The 15,218-nt window shown below is 56.0% G+C and overlaps 1 protein-coding gene across 2 annotated transcripts in view; it reads right to left on the reverse strand.

The window, feature by feature from the left end:
• vps52 (VPS52 subunit of GARP complex) overlaps positions 1-15,218 on the reverse strand; it is a 126,941-nt gene that overhangs the window by 55,453 nt on the left and 56,270 nt on the right. For both annotated transcript variants that reach the window (XM_073034622.1, XM_073034631.1), the window contains one exon: positions 750-850. In XM_073034622.1, the coding sequence (XP_072890723.1) occupies positions 750-850 (101 nt within the window). The remainder of the gene's footprint in view (positions 1-749; positions 851-15,218) is intronic.

Consider the following 15,218-nt stretch of genomic DNA (forward strand, 5'->3'; position numbering starts at 1 on the left):
AGGAGAGGGATGTATCTCCCCTGTACATCGTCAGCGAATTTGGGAAGGAGAGGGATGTATCTCCCCTGTACATCGTCAGCGAATTTGGGAAGGAGAGGGATGTATCTCCCCCTGTACATCATCAGTGAATTTGGGAAGGAGAGGGATGTATCTCCCCTGTACACTGTCAGGGAATTTGGGAAGGAGAGGGATGTATCTCCCCTGTACATCGTCAGTGATTTTAGGAAGGAATGGGGTGTATCTCCCCCTGTACATCGTCAGTGAATTTGGGAAGGAGAGGGATGGATCTCCCCCTGTAGATCGTCGGCGAATTTGGGAAGGGCAGGAATATATCTCACCTGTACATAGCAATGTGTTTGGGAACTGGAAAAATATGTATCTCACCTGTAGATCAGCAGTGTGTTTGGCAATTGGGCAGGAACACCTCTCACTTGTAGATCAGTGTCTCTGGGAACTGGACAGGAATGTATTTCACCTGTAGATCAGTGTCTCTGGGAACTGGACAGGAATGTATTTCACCTGTAGATCAGTGTTTCTGGGAACTGGACAGAAATGTATCTCACCTGTACTTCAGCAGTGTATTTGGAAATTGGGACAGGAACAGATCTCACTTGTACATTGGCAGTGGGTTTGGTAATTGGACAGGAACTTATCTCACTTGTACATTGGCAATGGGTTTGGGAATTGGACAGGAATGTATCTCACCTGTAGATCAATGTTTCTGGGAACTGGACAGGGAAGTATCTCACCTGTACTTCAGCAGTGTATTCTGTGGAACCTGGTAGTTGGTCATTGGCTTGCGGAACGAGTAGATCTTCTGGAGTATAAATTCCCGGATTTTCGAAACTGCCTGGACAAGAGGATCTGGAATCATTATCTTTTCGAGTCGACAGCAGGACCCTTAAACTTCACCAGGGAACTTAGTTGGCGAATGGGCACATCTGAAAGGTCCAATACCATGCTCTAACCCCACTTCCTGTGTTTCCAAACACCTGCCAATCCATTTTCTGTATTTTTCCAACTGCTACTCTGCCCACACTCTCTCACTGACCAGATAAATCAACAATTATCATCAAGGACGCCCACCATCCAGACCAAGCTCTCTTCTGGTTACTACCATTGGGCAGTACGTACAGGAACTTTAGGTCCCACCAGATTCATTACGGTATTACCCTACCACCATCAGACTGTCGAACCAGCGTGGATAACTTCATTCACCTTCACTCTGAAATGATTCTACACGCTATGAGTTTTTACGACTCTTCTTCTCAGTATTATTTTATATTTGCACACTTTGTCTCCTTTTGCACATTGGTTGTTGTCACTGTTTATTTACTTAAACGCACACAAAATGCTGGAGGAACTCAGCCAGTCAGGCTGCATCTATGGAAAAGGGTACAGTCGATGTTTTAAGCTGAAACCCTTTATCAAGACTGTTGGATAGTACATAGTAAATTTACTTTGTCTATGAGTGGGTTATTCCATCTTGGAGGATCCTAGCACAGCGGGGAAAATTAAAAACTTGAGTGAAAGATGAAGGTTAAGCAACTCTTACCCAACAGAGAGGCTTGGTAGCAACTGACACCAGGTCAGTGGTTAACTTCAGATCTCAGATATCAAGGGATATGCTCAAAGTAGGTCAGAGATTATCCATGATTTTTACCAAGCTGAAGGGCTGAAAGGCTTTCAAAGTTGAAAGTTCAAATTTATTGTCAAATTATCTACTTCAGATACAGCAATGAGATTCATCTTCTTTCAGACACTCAGAAAGTAAAGAAACACTCAGCAGAAATCACTAGAAAGCACACACAAGACTCCCACATTTCCAATTTGCAAAAGAGGATGAACTGTGCAAATACCGGAGTTAAAGAAAGTAATCAAAAACAAATTATTGAGATCCCGCAAAAAACTACCAAGCTGGTAGTGATGGGTGTGGTCAGGTGAGGGGAGATGGGGAACAGGACACAAGCTGGTAGTGATGGGTGTGACCAGGTGAGGGGAGATGGGGAACAGGACACAAGCTGGTAGTGATGGGTGTGGTTAGGTGAGGGGACGTGGGGATCAAGAGGATACAATCTGGTAGTGATGGGTGTGGCCAGGTGAGGGGAAGTGGGGGACTGGAGGATACAAGCTGGTAGTGATGGGTGTGACCAGGTGAGGGGAGGTGGGGATCAGGAGGATACAAGCTGGTAGTGATGGGTGTGACCAGGTGAGGGGAGTTGGGGAACTGGAGGATACAAGCAGGTAGTGATGGGTGTGATCAGGTGAGGGGAGGTGGGGAACAGGAGGATACAAGCTGGTAGTGATGGGTGTGGCCAGGTGAGGGGAGGTGGGGATCAAGAGGATACAATCTGGTAGTGATGGGTGTGGCCAGGTGAGGGGAAGTGGGGGACTGGAGGATACAAGCTGGTAGTGATGGGTGTGACCAGGTGAGGGGAGGTGGGGATCAGGAGGATACAAGCTGGTAGTGATGGGTGTGACCAGGTGAGGGGAGTTGGGGAACTGGAGGATACAAGCAGGTAGTGATGGGTGTGATCAGGTGAGGGGAGGTGGGGAACAGGAGGACACAAGCTGGTAGTGATGGGTGTGGTCAGGTGAGGGGAGGTGGGGAACAGGAAGACACAAGCTGGTAGAGATGGGTGTGGTCAGGTGAGGGGAGGTGGGGAACAGGAAGATAAAAGCTGGTAGTGATGGGTGTGATCAGGTGAGGGGAGGTGGGGAACAGGAGGACACAAGCTGGTAGTGATGGGTGTGGTCAGGTGCGGGGAGGTGGGGAACAGGAGGACACAAGCTGGTAGTGATGGGTGTGGTCAGGTGAGGGGAGGTGGAGAACAGGAGGACACAAGCTGGTAGTGATGGGTGTGGCCAGGTGAGGGGAAGTGGGGGACAGGAGGACAAAAGCTGGTAGTGATGAGTGTGACCAGGTGAGGTGAGGTGGGGGACAGGGGGACACAAGCTGGTAGTGATGGGTGTGTCCAGGTGAGGGGAGGTGGGGATCAGGAGGATACAAGCTGGTAGTGATGGGTGTGACCAGGTGAGGGGAAGTGGGGGACTGGAGGACACAAGCTGGTAGTGATGGGTGTGGTCAGGTGAGGTGAGGTGGGGGACAGGGGGACACAAGCTGGTAGTGATGGGTGTGTCCAGGTGAGGGGAGGTGGGGGACAGAAGGACACAAGCTGGTAGTGATGGGTGTGTCCAGGTGAGGGGAGGTGGGGGACAGGGGGACACAAGCTGGTAGTGATGGGTGTGTCCAGGTGAGGGGAAGTGGGGAGCAGGAGGATACAAGCTGGTTGTGATGGGTGTCGCCAGGTGAGTGCAGGACGGGGACAGGAGGACACAAGCTGGTAGTGATGGGTGTGACCAGGTGAGGGGAGGTAGGGACAGGAGGATAATAGCTGGTAGTGATGGGTGTGGTGAGGTGAGGGGAGGTGGGGAACAGGAGGACAAAAGCTGGTAGATATGGGTGTGGTCAGGTGAGGGGAGGTGGGGAACAGGAGGATAAAAGCTGGTAGTGATGGGTGTGGTCAGGTGAGGGGAGGTGGGGAACAGGAGGATAATAGCTGGTAGTGATGAGTTTGGTCAGGTGAGGGGAGGTGGGGAACAGGAGGATACAATCTGGTAGTGATGGGTGTGGCCAGGTGAGGGGAGTTGGGGAACTGGAGGATACAAGCAGGTAGTGATGGGTGTGATCAGGTGAGGGGAGGTGGGGAACAGGAGGACACAAGCTGGTAGTGATGGGTGTGGTCAGGTGAGGGGAGGTGGGGAACAGGAAGACACAAGCTGGTAGAGATGGGTGTGGTCAGGTGAGGGGAGGTGGGGAACAGGAAGATAAAAGCTGGTAGTGATGGGTGTGATCAGGTGAGGGGAGGTGGGGAACAGGAGGACACAAGCTGGTAGTGATGGGTGTGGTCAGGTGCGGGGAGGTGGGGAACAGGAGGACACAAGCTGGTAGTGATGGGTGTGGTCAGGTGAGGAGAGGTGGAGAACAGTAGGACACAAGCTGGTAGTGATGGGTGTGGCCAGGTGAGGGGAGGTGGGGATCAGGAGGATACAAGCTGGTAGTGATGGGTGTGGCCAGGTGAGGGGAGTTGGGGAACTGGAGGATACAAGCAGGTAGTGATGGGTGTGATCAGGTGAGGGGAGGTGGGGAACAGGAGGACACAAGCTGGTAGTGATGGGTGTGGTCAGGTGAGGGGAGGTGGGGAACAGGAAGATAAAAGCTGGTAGTGATGGGTGTGGCCAGGTGAGGGGAGTTGGGGAACTGGAGGATACAATCTGGTAGTGATGGGTGTGGCCAGGTGAGGGGAGTTGGGGAACTGGAGGATACAAGCAGGTAGTGATGGGTGTGATCAGGTGAGGGGAGGTGGGGAACAGGAGGACACAAGCTGGTAGTGATGGGTGTGGTCAGGTGCGGGGAGGTGGGGAACAGGAGGACACAAGCTGGTAGTGATGGGTGTGGCCAGGTGAGGGGAAGTGGGGGACAGGAGGACAAAAGCTGGTAGTGATGAGTGTGACCAGGTGAGGTGAGGTGGGGGACAGGGGGACACAAGCTGGTAGTGATGGGTGTGTCCAGGTGTGGGGAGGTGGGGAGCAGGAGATAAAGCTGGTAGTGATGGTTGTGGTCAGGTGAGGGGAGGTGGGGGACAGAAGGACACAAGCTGGTAGTGATGGGTGTGTCCAGGTGAGGGGAAGTGGGGAGCAGGAGATAAAGCTGGTAGTGATGGGTTTGACCAGGTGAGGGGAGGTGGGGGACAGAAGGACACAAGCTGGTAGTGATGGGTGTGTCCAGGTGAGGGGAAGTGGGGAGCAGGAGGATACAAGCTGGTTGTGATGGGTGTCGCCAGGTGAGTGCAGGACGGGGACAGGAGGACACAAGCTGGTAGTGATGGGTGTGACCAGGTGAGGGGAGGTAGGGACAGGAGGATAATAGCTGGTAGTGATGGGTGTGGTGAGGTGAGGGGAGGTGGGGAACAGGAGGACAAAAGCTGGTAGATATGGGTGTGGTCAGGTGAGGGGAGGTGGGGAACAGGAGGATAAAAGCTGGTAGTGATGGGTGTGGTCAGGTGAGGGGAGGTGGGGAACAGGAGGATACAATCTGGTAGTGATTGGTGTGGCCAGGTGAGGGGAGGTGGGGATCAGGAGGATACAAGCTGGTAGTGATGGGTGTGGATAGGTGAGGGGACGTGGGGATCAAGAGGATACAATCTGGTAGTGATGGGTGTGGCCAGGTGAGGGGAGGTGGGGATCAGGAGGATACAAGCTGGTAGTGATGGGTGTGACCAGGTGAGGGGAGCTGGGGATCAGGAGGATACAAGCTGGTAGTGATGGGTGTGGCCAGGTGAGGGGAGGTGGGGATCAGGAGGATACAAGCTGGTAGTGATGGCTGTGGTCAGGTGAGGGGAGGTGGGGAACAGGAGGATAATAGCTGGTAGTGATGGGTTTGGTCAGGTGAGGGGAGGTGGGGAACAGGAGGATACAATCTGGTAGTGATTGGTGTGACTAAGTGAGGGGAAGTGGGGATCAGGAGGATACAAGCTGGTAGTGATGGGTGTGGCCAGGTGAGTGGAGGTGGGGGATAGGAGGACACAAGCTGGTAGTGATGGGTGTGACCAGGTGAGTGGAGGTGGGGGACAGGAGGACACAATCTGGTAGTGATGGGTGTGGCCAGGTGAGGGGAGGTGGGGGACAGGAGGACACAATCTGCTAGTGATGGGTGTGTCCAGGTGAGGGGAAGTGGGGGACTGGAGGACACAATCTGGTAGTGATGGGTGTGGCCAGGTAAGGGGAGGTGGGGGACTGGAGGACACAATCTGGTAGTGATGGGTGTGGCCAGGTAAGGGGAGGTGGGGGACTGGAGGACACAATCTGGTAGTGATGGGTGTGGCCAGGTGAGGGGAAGTGGGGGACAGGAGGATACAAGCTGGTAGTGATGGGTGTGACCAGGTGAGGGGAGCTGGGGATCAGGAGGATACAAGCTGGTAGTGATGGGTGTGTCCAGGTGAGGGGAAGTGGGGAACAGGAGGATACAAGCTGGTAGTGATGGGTGTGACCAGGTGAGGGGAAGTGGGGAACAGGAGGATACAAGCTGGTAGTGATGGGTGTGACCAGGTGAGGGGAAGTGGGGGACTGGAGGAAACAATCTGGTAGTGATGGGTGTGACCAGGTGAGGGGAAGTGGGGGACTGGAGGATACAAGCTGGTAGTGATGGGTGTGACCAGGTGAGGGGAAGTGGGGGACTGGAGGATACAAGCTGGTAGTGATGGGTATGACCAGGTGAGGGGAAGTGGGGGACTGGAGGATACAAGCTGGTAGTGATGGGTGTGACCAGGTGAGGGGAAGTGGGGGACTGGAGGATACAAGCTGGTAGTGATGGGTGTGACCAGGTGAGGGGAAGTGGGGGACTGGAGGATACAAGCTGGTATTGATGGGTGTGACCAGGTGAGGGGAAGTGGGGGACTGGAGGATACAAGCTGGTAGTGATGGGTGTGACCAGGTGAGGGGAAGTGGGGGACTGGAGGATACAAGCTGGTAGTGATGGGTGTGACCAGGTGAGGGGAAGTGGGGGACTGGAGGATACAAGCTGGTAGTGATGGGTGTGACCAGGTGAGGGGAAGTGGTGGACTGGAGGATACAAGCTGGTAGTGATGGGTGTGACGAGGTGAGGGGAAGTGGGGGACTGGAGGATACAAGCTGGTAGTGATGGGTGTGACCAGGTGAGGGGAGGTGGGGGACAGGAGGACACAAGCTGGTAGTGATGGGTGTGACCAGGTGAGGGGAGGTGGGAATCAGGAGGATACAAGCTGGTAGTGATGGGTGTGACCAGGTGAGGGGATGTGGGGAACTGGAGGATACAAGCTGGTAGTGATGGGTGTGACCAGGTGAGGGGAAGTGGGGGACTGGAGGATACAAGCTGGTAGTGATGGGTGTGACCAGGTGAGGGGAAGTGGGGGACTGGAGGATACAAGCTGGTAGTGATGGGTATGACCAGGTGAGGGGAAGTGGGGGACTGGAGGATACAAGCTGGTAGTGATGGGTGTGACCAGGTGAGGGGAAGTGGGGGACTGGAGGATACAAGCTGGTAGTGATGGGTGTGACCAGGTGAGGGGAAGTGGGGGACTGGAGGATACAAGCTGGTAGTGATGGGTGTGACCAGGTGAGGGGAAGTGGGGGACTGGAGGAATCAAGCTGGTAGTGATGGGTGTGACCAGGTGAGGGGAAGTGGGGGACTGGAGGATACAAGCTGGTAGTGATGGGTGTGACCAGGTGAGGGGAAGTGGGGGACTGGAGGATACAAGCTGGTAGTGATGGGTGTGACCAGGTGAGGGGAAGTGGGGATCAGGAGGATACAAGCTGGTAGTGATGGGTGTGACCAGGTGAGGGGAAGTGGGGGACTGGAGGATACAAGCTGGTAGTGATGGGTATGACCAGGTGAGGGGAGGTGGGGATCAGGAGGATAAAAGCTGGTAGTGATGGGCGTGACCAGGTGAGGGGAAGTGGGGGACTGGAGGATAAAAGCTGGTAGTGATGGGCGTGACCAGGTGAGGGGAAGTGGGGGACTGGAGGATACAAGCTGGTAGTGATGGGTATGACCAGGTGAGGGGAAGTGGGGGACTGGAGGATACAAGCTGGTAGTGATGGGTGTGACTAGATGAGGGGAAGTGGGGAACTGGAGGATACAAGCTGGTAGTGATGGGTGTGACCAGGTGAGGGGAGTTGGGGAACTGGAGGATACAAGCTGGTAGTGATGGGTGTGGTCAGGTGAGGGGAAGTGGGGGACAGGAGGATACAAGCTGGTAGTGATGGGTGTGACCAGGTGAGGGGAGTTGGGGAACTGGAGGATACAAGCTGGTAGTGATGGGTGTGGTCAGGTGAGGGGAAGTGGGGGACAGGAGGACACAAGCGGGTAGTGATAGGTGTGACCAGGTGAGGGGAGGTGGGAATCAGGAGGATACAAGCTGGTAGTGATGGGTGTGACCAGGTGAGGGGAGGTGGGGGACTGGAGGATACAAGCTGGTAGTGATGGGTATGACCAGGTGAGGGGAGGTGGGAATCAGGAGGATACAAGCTGGTAGTGATGGGTGTGACCAGGTGAGGGGAGGTGGGGGACTGGAGGACACAATCTGGTAGTGATGGGTGTGACCAGGTGAGGGGAAGTGGGGGACTGGAGGATACAAGCTGGTAGTGATGGGTGTGACATGGTGAGGGGAAGTGGGGGACTGGAGGATACAAGCTGGTAGTGATGGGTGTGACCAGGTGAGGGGAAGTGGGGGACTGGAGGATACAAGCTGGTACTGATGGGTGTGACCAGGTGAGGGGAAGTGGGGGACTGGAGGATACAAGCTGGTAGTGATGGTTGTGACCAGGTGAGGGGAAGTGGGGATCAGGAGGATACAAGCTGGTAGTGATGGGTGTGACCAGGTGAGGGGAAGTGGGGATCAGGAGGATACAAGCTGGTAGTGATGGGTGTGACCAGGTGAGGGGAAGTGGGGGACTGGAGGATACAAGCTGGTAGTGATGGGTGTGACCAGGTGAGGGGAAGTGGGGGACTGGAGGATACAAGCTGGTAGTGATGGGTGTGAGCAGGTGAGGGGAAGTGGGGGACTGGAGGATACAAGCTGGTAGTGATGGGTGTGACCAGGTGAGGGGAAGTGGGGATCAGGAGGATACAAGCTGGTAGTGATGGGTGTGTCCAGGTGTGGGGAGGTGGGGAGCAGGAGATAAAGCTGGTAGTGATGGGTGTGACCAGGTGAGGGGAAGTGGGGGACTGGAGGATACAAGCTGGTAGTGATGGGTATGACCAGGTGAGGGGAGGTGGGGATCAGGAGGATAAAAGCTGGTAGTGATGGGCGTGACCAGGTGAGGGGAAGTGGGGGACTGGAGGATAAAAGCTGGTAGTGATGGGCGTGACCAGGTGAGGCGAAGTGGGGGACTGGAGGATACAAGCTGGTAGTGATGGGTATGACCAGGTGAGGGGAAGTGGGGGACTGGAGGATACAAGCTGGTAGTGATGGGTGTGACCAGGTGAGGGGAAGTGGGGGACTGGAGGATACAAGCTGGTAGTGATGGGTGTGACCAGGTGAGGGGAAGTGGGGGACTGGAGGATACAAGCTGGTAGTGATGGGTGTGACCAGGTGAGGGGAAGTGGGGATCAGGAGGATACAAGCTGGTAGTGATGGGTGTGACCAGGTGAGGGGAAGTGGGGATCAGGAGGATACAAGCTGGTAGTGATGGGTGTGACCAGGTGAGGGGAAGTGGGGGACTGGAGGATACAAGCTGGTAGTGATGGGTGTGACCAGGTGAGGGGAAGTGGGGGACTGGAGGATACAAGCTGGTAGTGATGGGTGTGACCAGGTGAGGGGAAGTGGGGGACTGGAGGATACAAGCTGGTAGTGATGGGTGTGACCAGGTGAGGGGAAGTGGGGATCAGGAGGATACAAGCTGGTAGTGATGGGTGTGTCCAGGTGTGGGGAGGTGGGGAGCAGGAGATAAAGCTGGTAGTGATGGGTGTGACCAGGTGAGGGGAAGTGGGGGACTGGAGGATACAAGCTGGTAGTGATGGGTATGACCAGGTGAGGGGAGGTGGGGATCAGGAGGATAAAAGCTGGTAGTGATGGGCGTGACCAGGTGAGGGGAAGTGGGGGACTGGAGGATAAAAGCTGGTAGTGATGGGTATGACCAGGTGAGGGGAAGTGGGGGACTGGAGGATACAAGCTGGTAGTGATGGGTGTGACTAGGTGAGGGGAAGTGGGGAACTGGAGGATACAAGCTGGTAGTGATGGGTGTGACCAGGTGAGGGGAGTTGGGGAACTGGAGGATACAAGCTGGTAGTGATGGGTGTGGTCAGGTGAGGGGAAGTGGGGGACAGGAGGACACAAGCTGGTAGTGATGGGTGTGACCAGGTGAGGGGAGGTGGGAATCAGGAGGATACAAGCTGGTACTGATGGGTGTGACCAGGTGAGGGGAGGTGGGGGACAGGAGGACACAAGCTGGTAGTGATGGGTGTGACCAGGTGAGGGGAGGTGGGAATCAGGAGGATACAAGCTGGTAGTGATGGGTGTGACCAGGTGAGGGGAGGTGGGGGACTGGAGGATACAAGCTGGTAGTGATGGGTATGACCAGGTGAGGGGAGGAGGGGATCAGGAGGATAAAAGCTGGTAGTGATGAGTGTGACCAGGTGAGGTGAGGTGGGGGACAGGGGGACACAAGCTGGTAGTGATGGGTGTGTCCAGGTGTGGGGAGGTGGGGAGCAGGAGATAAAGCTGGTAGTGATGGGTGTGGTCAGGTGAGGTGAGGTGGGGGACAGGGGGACACAAGCTGGTAGTGATGGGTGTGTCCAGGTGAGGGGAGGTGGGGGACTGGAGGACACAAGCTGGTAGTGATGGGTGTGTCCAGGTGAGGGGAGGTGGGGGACTGGAGGACACAAGCTGGTAGTGATGGGTGTGTCCAGGTGAGGGGAGGTGGGGGACTGGAGGACACAAGCTGGTAGTGATGGGTGTGTCCAGGTGAGGGGAGGTGGGGGACAGAAGGACACAAGCTGGTAGTGATGGGTGTGTCCAGGTGAGGGGAGGTGGGGGACAGGGGGACACAAGCTGGTAGTGATGGGTGTGTCCAGGTGAGGGGAAGTGGGGAGCAGGAGGATACAAGCTGGTTGTGATGGGTGTCGCCAGGTGAGTGCAGGACGGGGACAGGAGGACACAAGCTGGTAGTGATGGGTGTGACCAGGTGAGGGGAGGTAGGGACAGGAGGATAATAGCTGGTAGTGATGGGTGTGGTGAGGTGAGGGGAGGTGGGGAACAGGAGGACAAAAGCTGGTAGATATGGGTGTGGTCAGGTGAGGGGAGGTGGGGAACAGGAGGATAAAAGATGGTAGTGATGGGTGTGGTCAGGTGAGGGGAGGTCGGGAACAGGAGGATAATAGCTGGTAGTGATGGGTTTGGTCAGGTGAGGGGAGGTGGGGAACAGGAGCATACAATCTGGTAGTGATTGGTGTGGCCAGGTGAGGGGAGGTGGGGATCAGGAGGATACAAGCTGGTAGTGATGGGTGTGGTTAGGTGAGGGGACGTGGGGATCAAGAGGATACAATCTGGTAGTGATGGGTGTGGCCAGGTGAGGGGAGGTGGGGATCAGGAGGATACAAGCTGGTAGTGATGGGTGTGACCAGGTGAGGGGAGCTGGGGATCAGGAGGATACAAGCTGGTAGTGATGGGTGTGGCCAGGTGAGGGGAGGTGGGGATCTGGAGGATACAAGCTGGTAGTGATGGGTGTGGCCAGGTGAGAGGAGGTGGGGATCAGGAGGATACAAGCTGGTAGTGATGGGTGTGGTCAGGTGAGGGGAGGTGGGGAACAGGAGGATAATAGCTGGTAGTGATGGGTTTGGTCAGGTGAGGGGAGGTGGGGAACAGGAGGATACAATCTGGTAGTGATTGGTGTGACTAAGTGAGGGGAAGTGGGGATCAGGAGGATACAAGCTGGTAGTGATGGGTGTGGCCAGGTGAGTGGAGGTGGGGGATAGGAGGACACAAGCTGGTAGTGATGGGTGTGACCAGGTGAGTGGAGGTGGGGGACAGGAGGACACAATCTGGTAGTGATGGGTGTGGCCAGGTGAGGGGAGGTGGGGGACAGGAGGACACAATCTGCTAGTGATGGGTGTGTCCAGGTGAGTGGAAGTGGGGGACTGGAGGACACAATCTGGTATTGATGGGTGTGGCCAGGTAAGGGGAGGTGGGGGACTGGAGGACACAATCTGGTAGTGATGGGTGTGACCAGGTGAGGGGAAGTGGGGAACAGGAGGATACAAGCTGGTAGTGATGGGTGTGACCAGGTGAGGGGAAGTGGGGGACTGGAGGACACAATCTGGTAGTGATGGGTGTGACCAGGTGAGGGGAAGTGGGGGACTGGAGGATACAAGCTGGTAGTGATGGGTGTGACCAGGTGAGGGGAAGTGGGGGACTGGAGGATACAAGCTGGTAGTGATGGGTGTGACCAGGTGAGGGGAGGTGGGAATCAGGAGGATACAAGCTGGTAGTGATGGGTGTGACCAGGTGAGGGGAGGTGGGGGACTGGAGGATACAAGCTGGTAGTGATGGGTGTGACCAGGTGAGGGGAGGAGGGGATCAGGAGGATAAAAGCTGGTAGTGATGGGCGTGACCAGGTGAGGGGAAGTGGGGGACTGGAGGATAAAAGCTGGTAGTGATGGGTATGACCAGGTGAGGGGACGTGGGGATCAGGAGGACACAATCTGGTAGTGATGGGTGTGACCAGGTGAGGGGACGTGGGGATCAGGAGGACACAATCTGGTAGTGATGGGTGTGACCAGGTGAGGGGAAGTGGGGGACTGGAGGATACAAGCTGGTAGTGATGGGCGTGACCAGGTGAGGGGAAGTGGGGGACTAGAGGACACAAGCTGGTAGTGATGGGTGTGACCAGGTGAGGGGAAGTGGGGGATTGGAGGATACAAGCTGGTAGTGATGGGTGTGACCAGGTGAGGGGAGGTGGGAATCAGGAGGATACAAGCTGGTAGTGATGGGTGTGACCAGGTGAGGGGAGGTGGGGGACTGGAGGATACAAGCTGGTAGTGATGGGTATGACCAGGTGAGGGGAGGAGGGGATCAGGAGGATAAAAGCTGGTAGTGATGAGTGTGACCAGGTGAGGTGAGGTGGGGGACAGGGGGACACAAGCTGGTAGTGATGGGTGTGTCCAGGTGTGGGGAGGTGGGGAGCAGGAGATAAAGCTGGTAGTGATGGGTGTGGTCAGGTGAGGTGAGGTGGGGGACAGGGGGACACAAGCTGGTAGTGATGGGTGTGTCCAGGTGAGGGGAGGTGGGGGACTGGAGGACACAAGCTGGTAGTGATGGGTGTGTCCAGGTGAGGGGAGGTGGGGGACTGGAGGACACAAGCTGGTAGTGATGGGTGTGTCCAGGTGAGGGGAGGTGGGGGACTGGAGGACACAAGCTGGTAGTGATGGGTGTGTCCAGGTGAGGGGAGGTGGGGGACAGAAGGACACAAGCTGGTAGTGATGGGTGTGTCCAGGTGAGGGGAGGTGGGGGACAGGGGGACACAAGCTGGTAGTGATGGGTGTGTCCAGGTGAGGGGAAGTGGGGAGCAGGAGGATACAAGCTGGTTGTGATGGGTGTCGCCAGGTGAGTGCAGGACGGGGACAGGAGGACACAAGCTGGTAGTGATGGGTGTGACCAGGTGAGGGGAGGTAGGGACAGGAGGATAATAGCTGGTAGTGATGGGTGTGGTGAGGTGAGGGGAGGTGGGGAACAGGAGGACAAAAGCTGGTAGATATGGGTGTGGTCAGGTGAGGGGAGGTGGGGAACAGGAGGATAAAAGATGGTAGTGATGGGTGTGGTCAGGTGAGGGGAGGTCGGGAACAGGAGGATAATAGCTGGTAGTGATGGGTTTGGTCAGGTGAGGGGAGGTGGGGAACAGGAGCATACAATCTGGTAGTGATTGGTGTGGCCAGGTGAGGGGAGGTGGGGATCAGGAGGATACAAGCTGGTAGTGATGGGTGTGGTTAGGTGAGGGGACGTGGGGATCAAGAGGATACAATCTGGTAGTGATGGGTGTGGCCAGGTGAGGGGAGGTGGGGATCAGGAGGATACAAGCTGGTAGTGATGGGTGTGACCAGGTGAGGGGAGCTGGGGATCAGGAGGATACAAGCTGGTAGTGATGGGTGTGGCCAGGTGAGGGGAGGTGGGGATCTGGAGGATACAAGCTGGTAGTGATGGGTGTGGCCAGGTGAGAGGAGGTGGGGATCAGGAGGATACAAGCTGGTAGTGATGGGTGTGGTCAGGTGAGGGGAGGTGGGGAACAGGAGGATAATAGCTGGTAGTGATGGGTTTGGTCAGGTGAGGGGAGGTGGGGAACAGGAGGATACAATCTGGTAGTGATTGGTGTGACTAAGTGAGGGGAAGTGGGGATCAGGAGGATACAAGCTGGTAGTGATGGGTGTGGCCAGGTGAGTGGAGGTGGGGGATAGGAGGACACAAGCTGGTAGTGATGGGTGTGTCCAGGTGAGGGGAAGTGGGGGACTGGAGGATACAAGCTGGTAGTGATGGGTGTGACCAGGTGAGGGGAAGTGGGGGACTGGAGGATACAAGCTGGTAGTGATGGGTGTGACCAGGTGAGGGGAGGTGGGAATCAGGAGGATACAAGCTGGTAGTGATGGGTGTGACCAGGTGAGGGGAGGTGGGGGACTGGAGGATACAAGCTGGTAGTGATGGGTGTGACCAGGTGAGGGGAGGAGGGGATCAGGAGGATAAAAGCTGGTAGTGATGGGCGTGACCAGGTGAGGGGAAGTGGGGGACTGGAGGATAAAAGCTGGTAGTGATGGGTATGACCAGGTGAGGGGACGTGGGGATCAGGAGGACACAATCTGGTAGTGATGGGTGTGACCAGGTGAGGGGACGTGGGGATCAGGAGGACACAATCTGGTAGTGATGGGTGTGACCAGGTGAGGGGAAGTGGGGGACTGGAGGATACAAGCTGGTAGTGATGGGTATGACCAGGTGAGGGGAAGTGGGGGACTGGAGGATACAAGCTGGTAGTGATGGGTGTGACCAGGTGAGGGGAAGTGGGGGACTGGAGGACACAATCTGGTAGTGATGGGTGTGGCCAGGTGAGGGGAAGTGGGGGACAGGAGGATACAAGCTGGTAGTGATGGGTGTGACCAGGTGAGGGGAGCTGGGGATCAGGAGGATACAAGCTGGTAGTGATGGGTGTGTCCAGGTGAGGGGAAGTGGGGAACAGGAGGATACAAGCTGGTAGTGATGGGTGTGACCAGGTGAGGGGAAGTGGGGAACAGGAGGATACAAGCTGGTAGTGATGGGTGTGACCAGGTGAGGGGAAGTGGGGGACTGGAGGAAACAATCTGGTAGTGATGGGTGTGACCAGGTGAGGGGAAGTGGGGGACTGGAGGATACAAGCTGGTAGTGATGGGTGTGACCAGGTGAGGGGAAGTGGGGGACTGGAGGATACAAGCTGGTAGTGATGGGTATGACCAGGTGAGGGGAGGTGGGAATCAGGAGGATACAAGCTGGTAGTGATGGGTGTGACCAGGTGAGGGGAGGTGGGGGACTGGAGGATACAAGCTGGTAGTGATGGGTGTGACCAGGTGAGGGGAGGAGGGGATCAGGAGGATAAAAGCTGGTAGTGATGGGCGTGACCAGGTGAGGGGAAGTGGGGGACTGGAGGATAAAAGCTGGTAGTGATGG

Source organism: Hemitrygon akajei, chromosome 2 (genome assembly GCF_048418815.1).
Source record: "Hemitrygon akajei chromosome 2, sHemAka1.3, whole genome shotgun sequence".
Classification (NCBI taxonomy): domain Eukaryota; kingdom Metazoa; phylum Chordata; class Chondrichthyes; order Myliobatiformes; family Dasyatidae; genus Hemitrygon; species Hemitrygon akajei.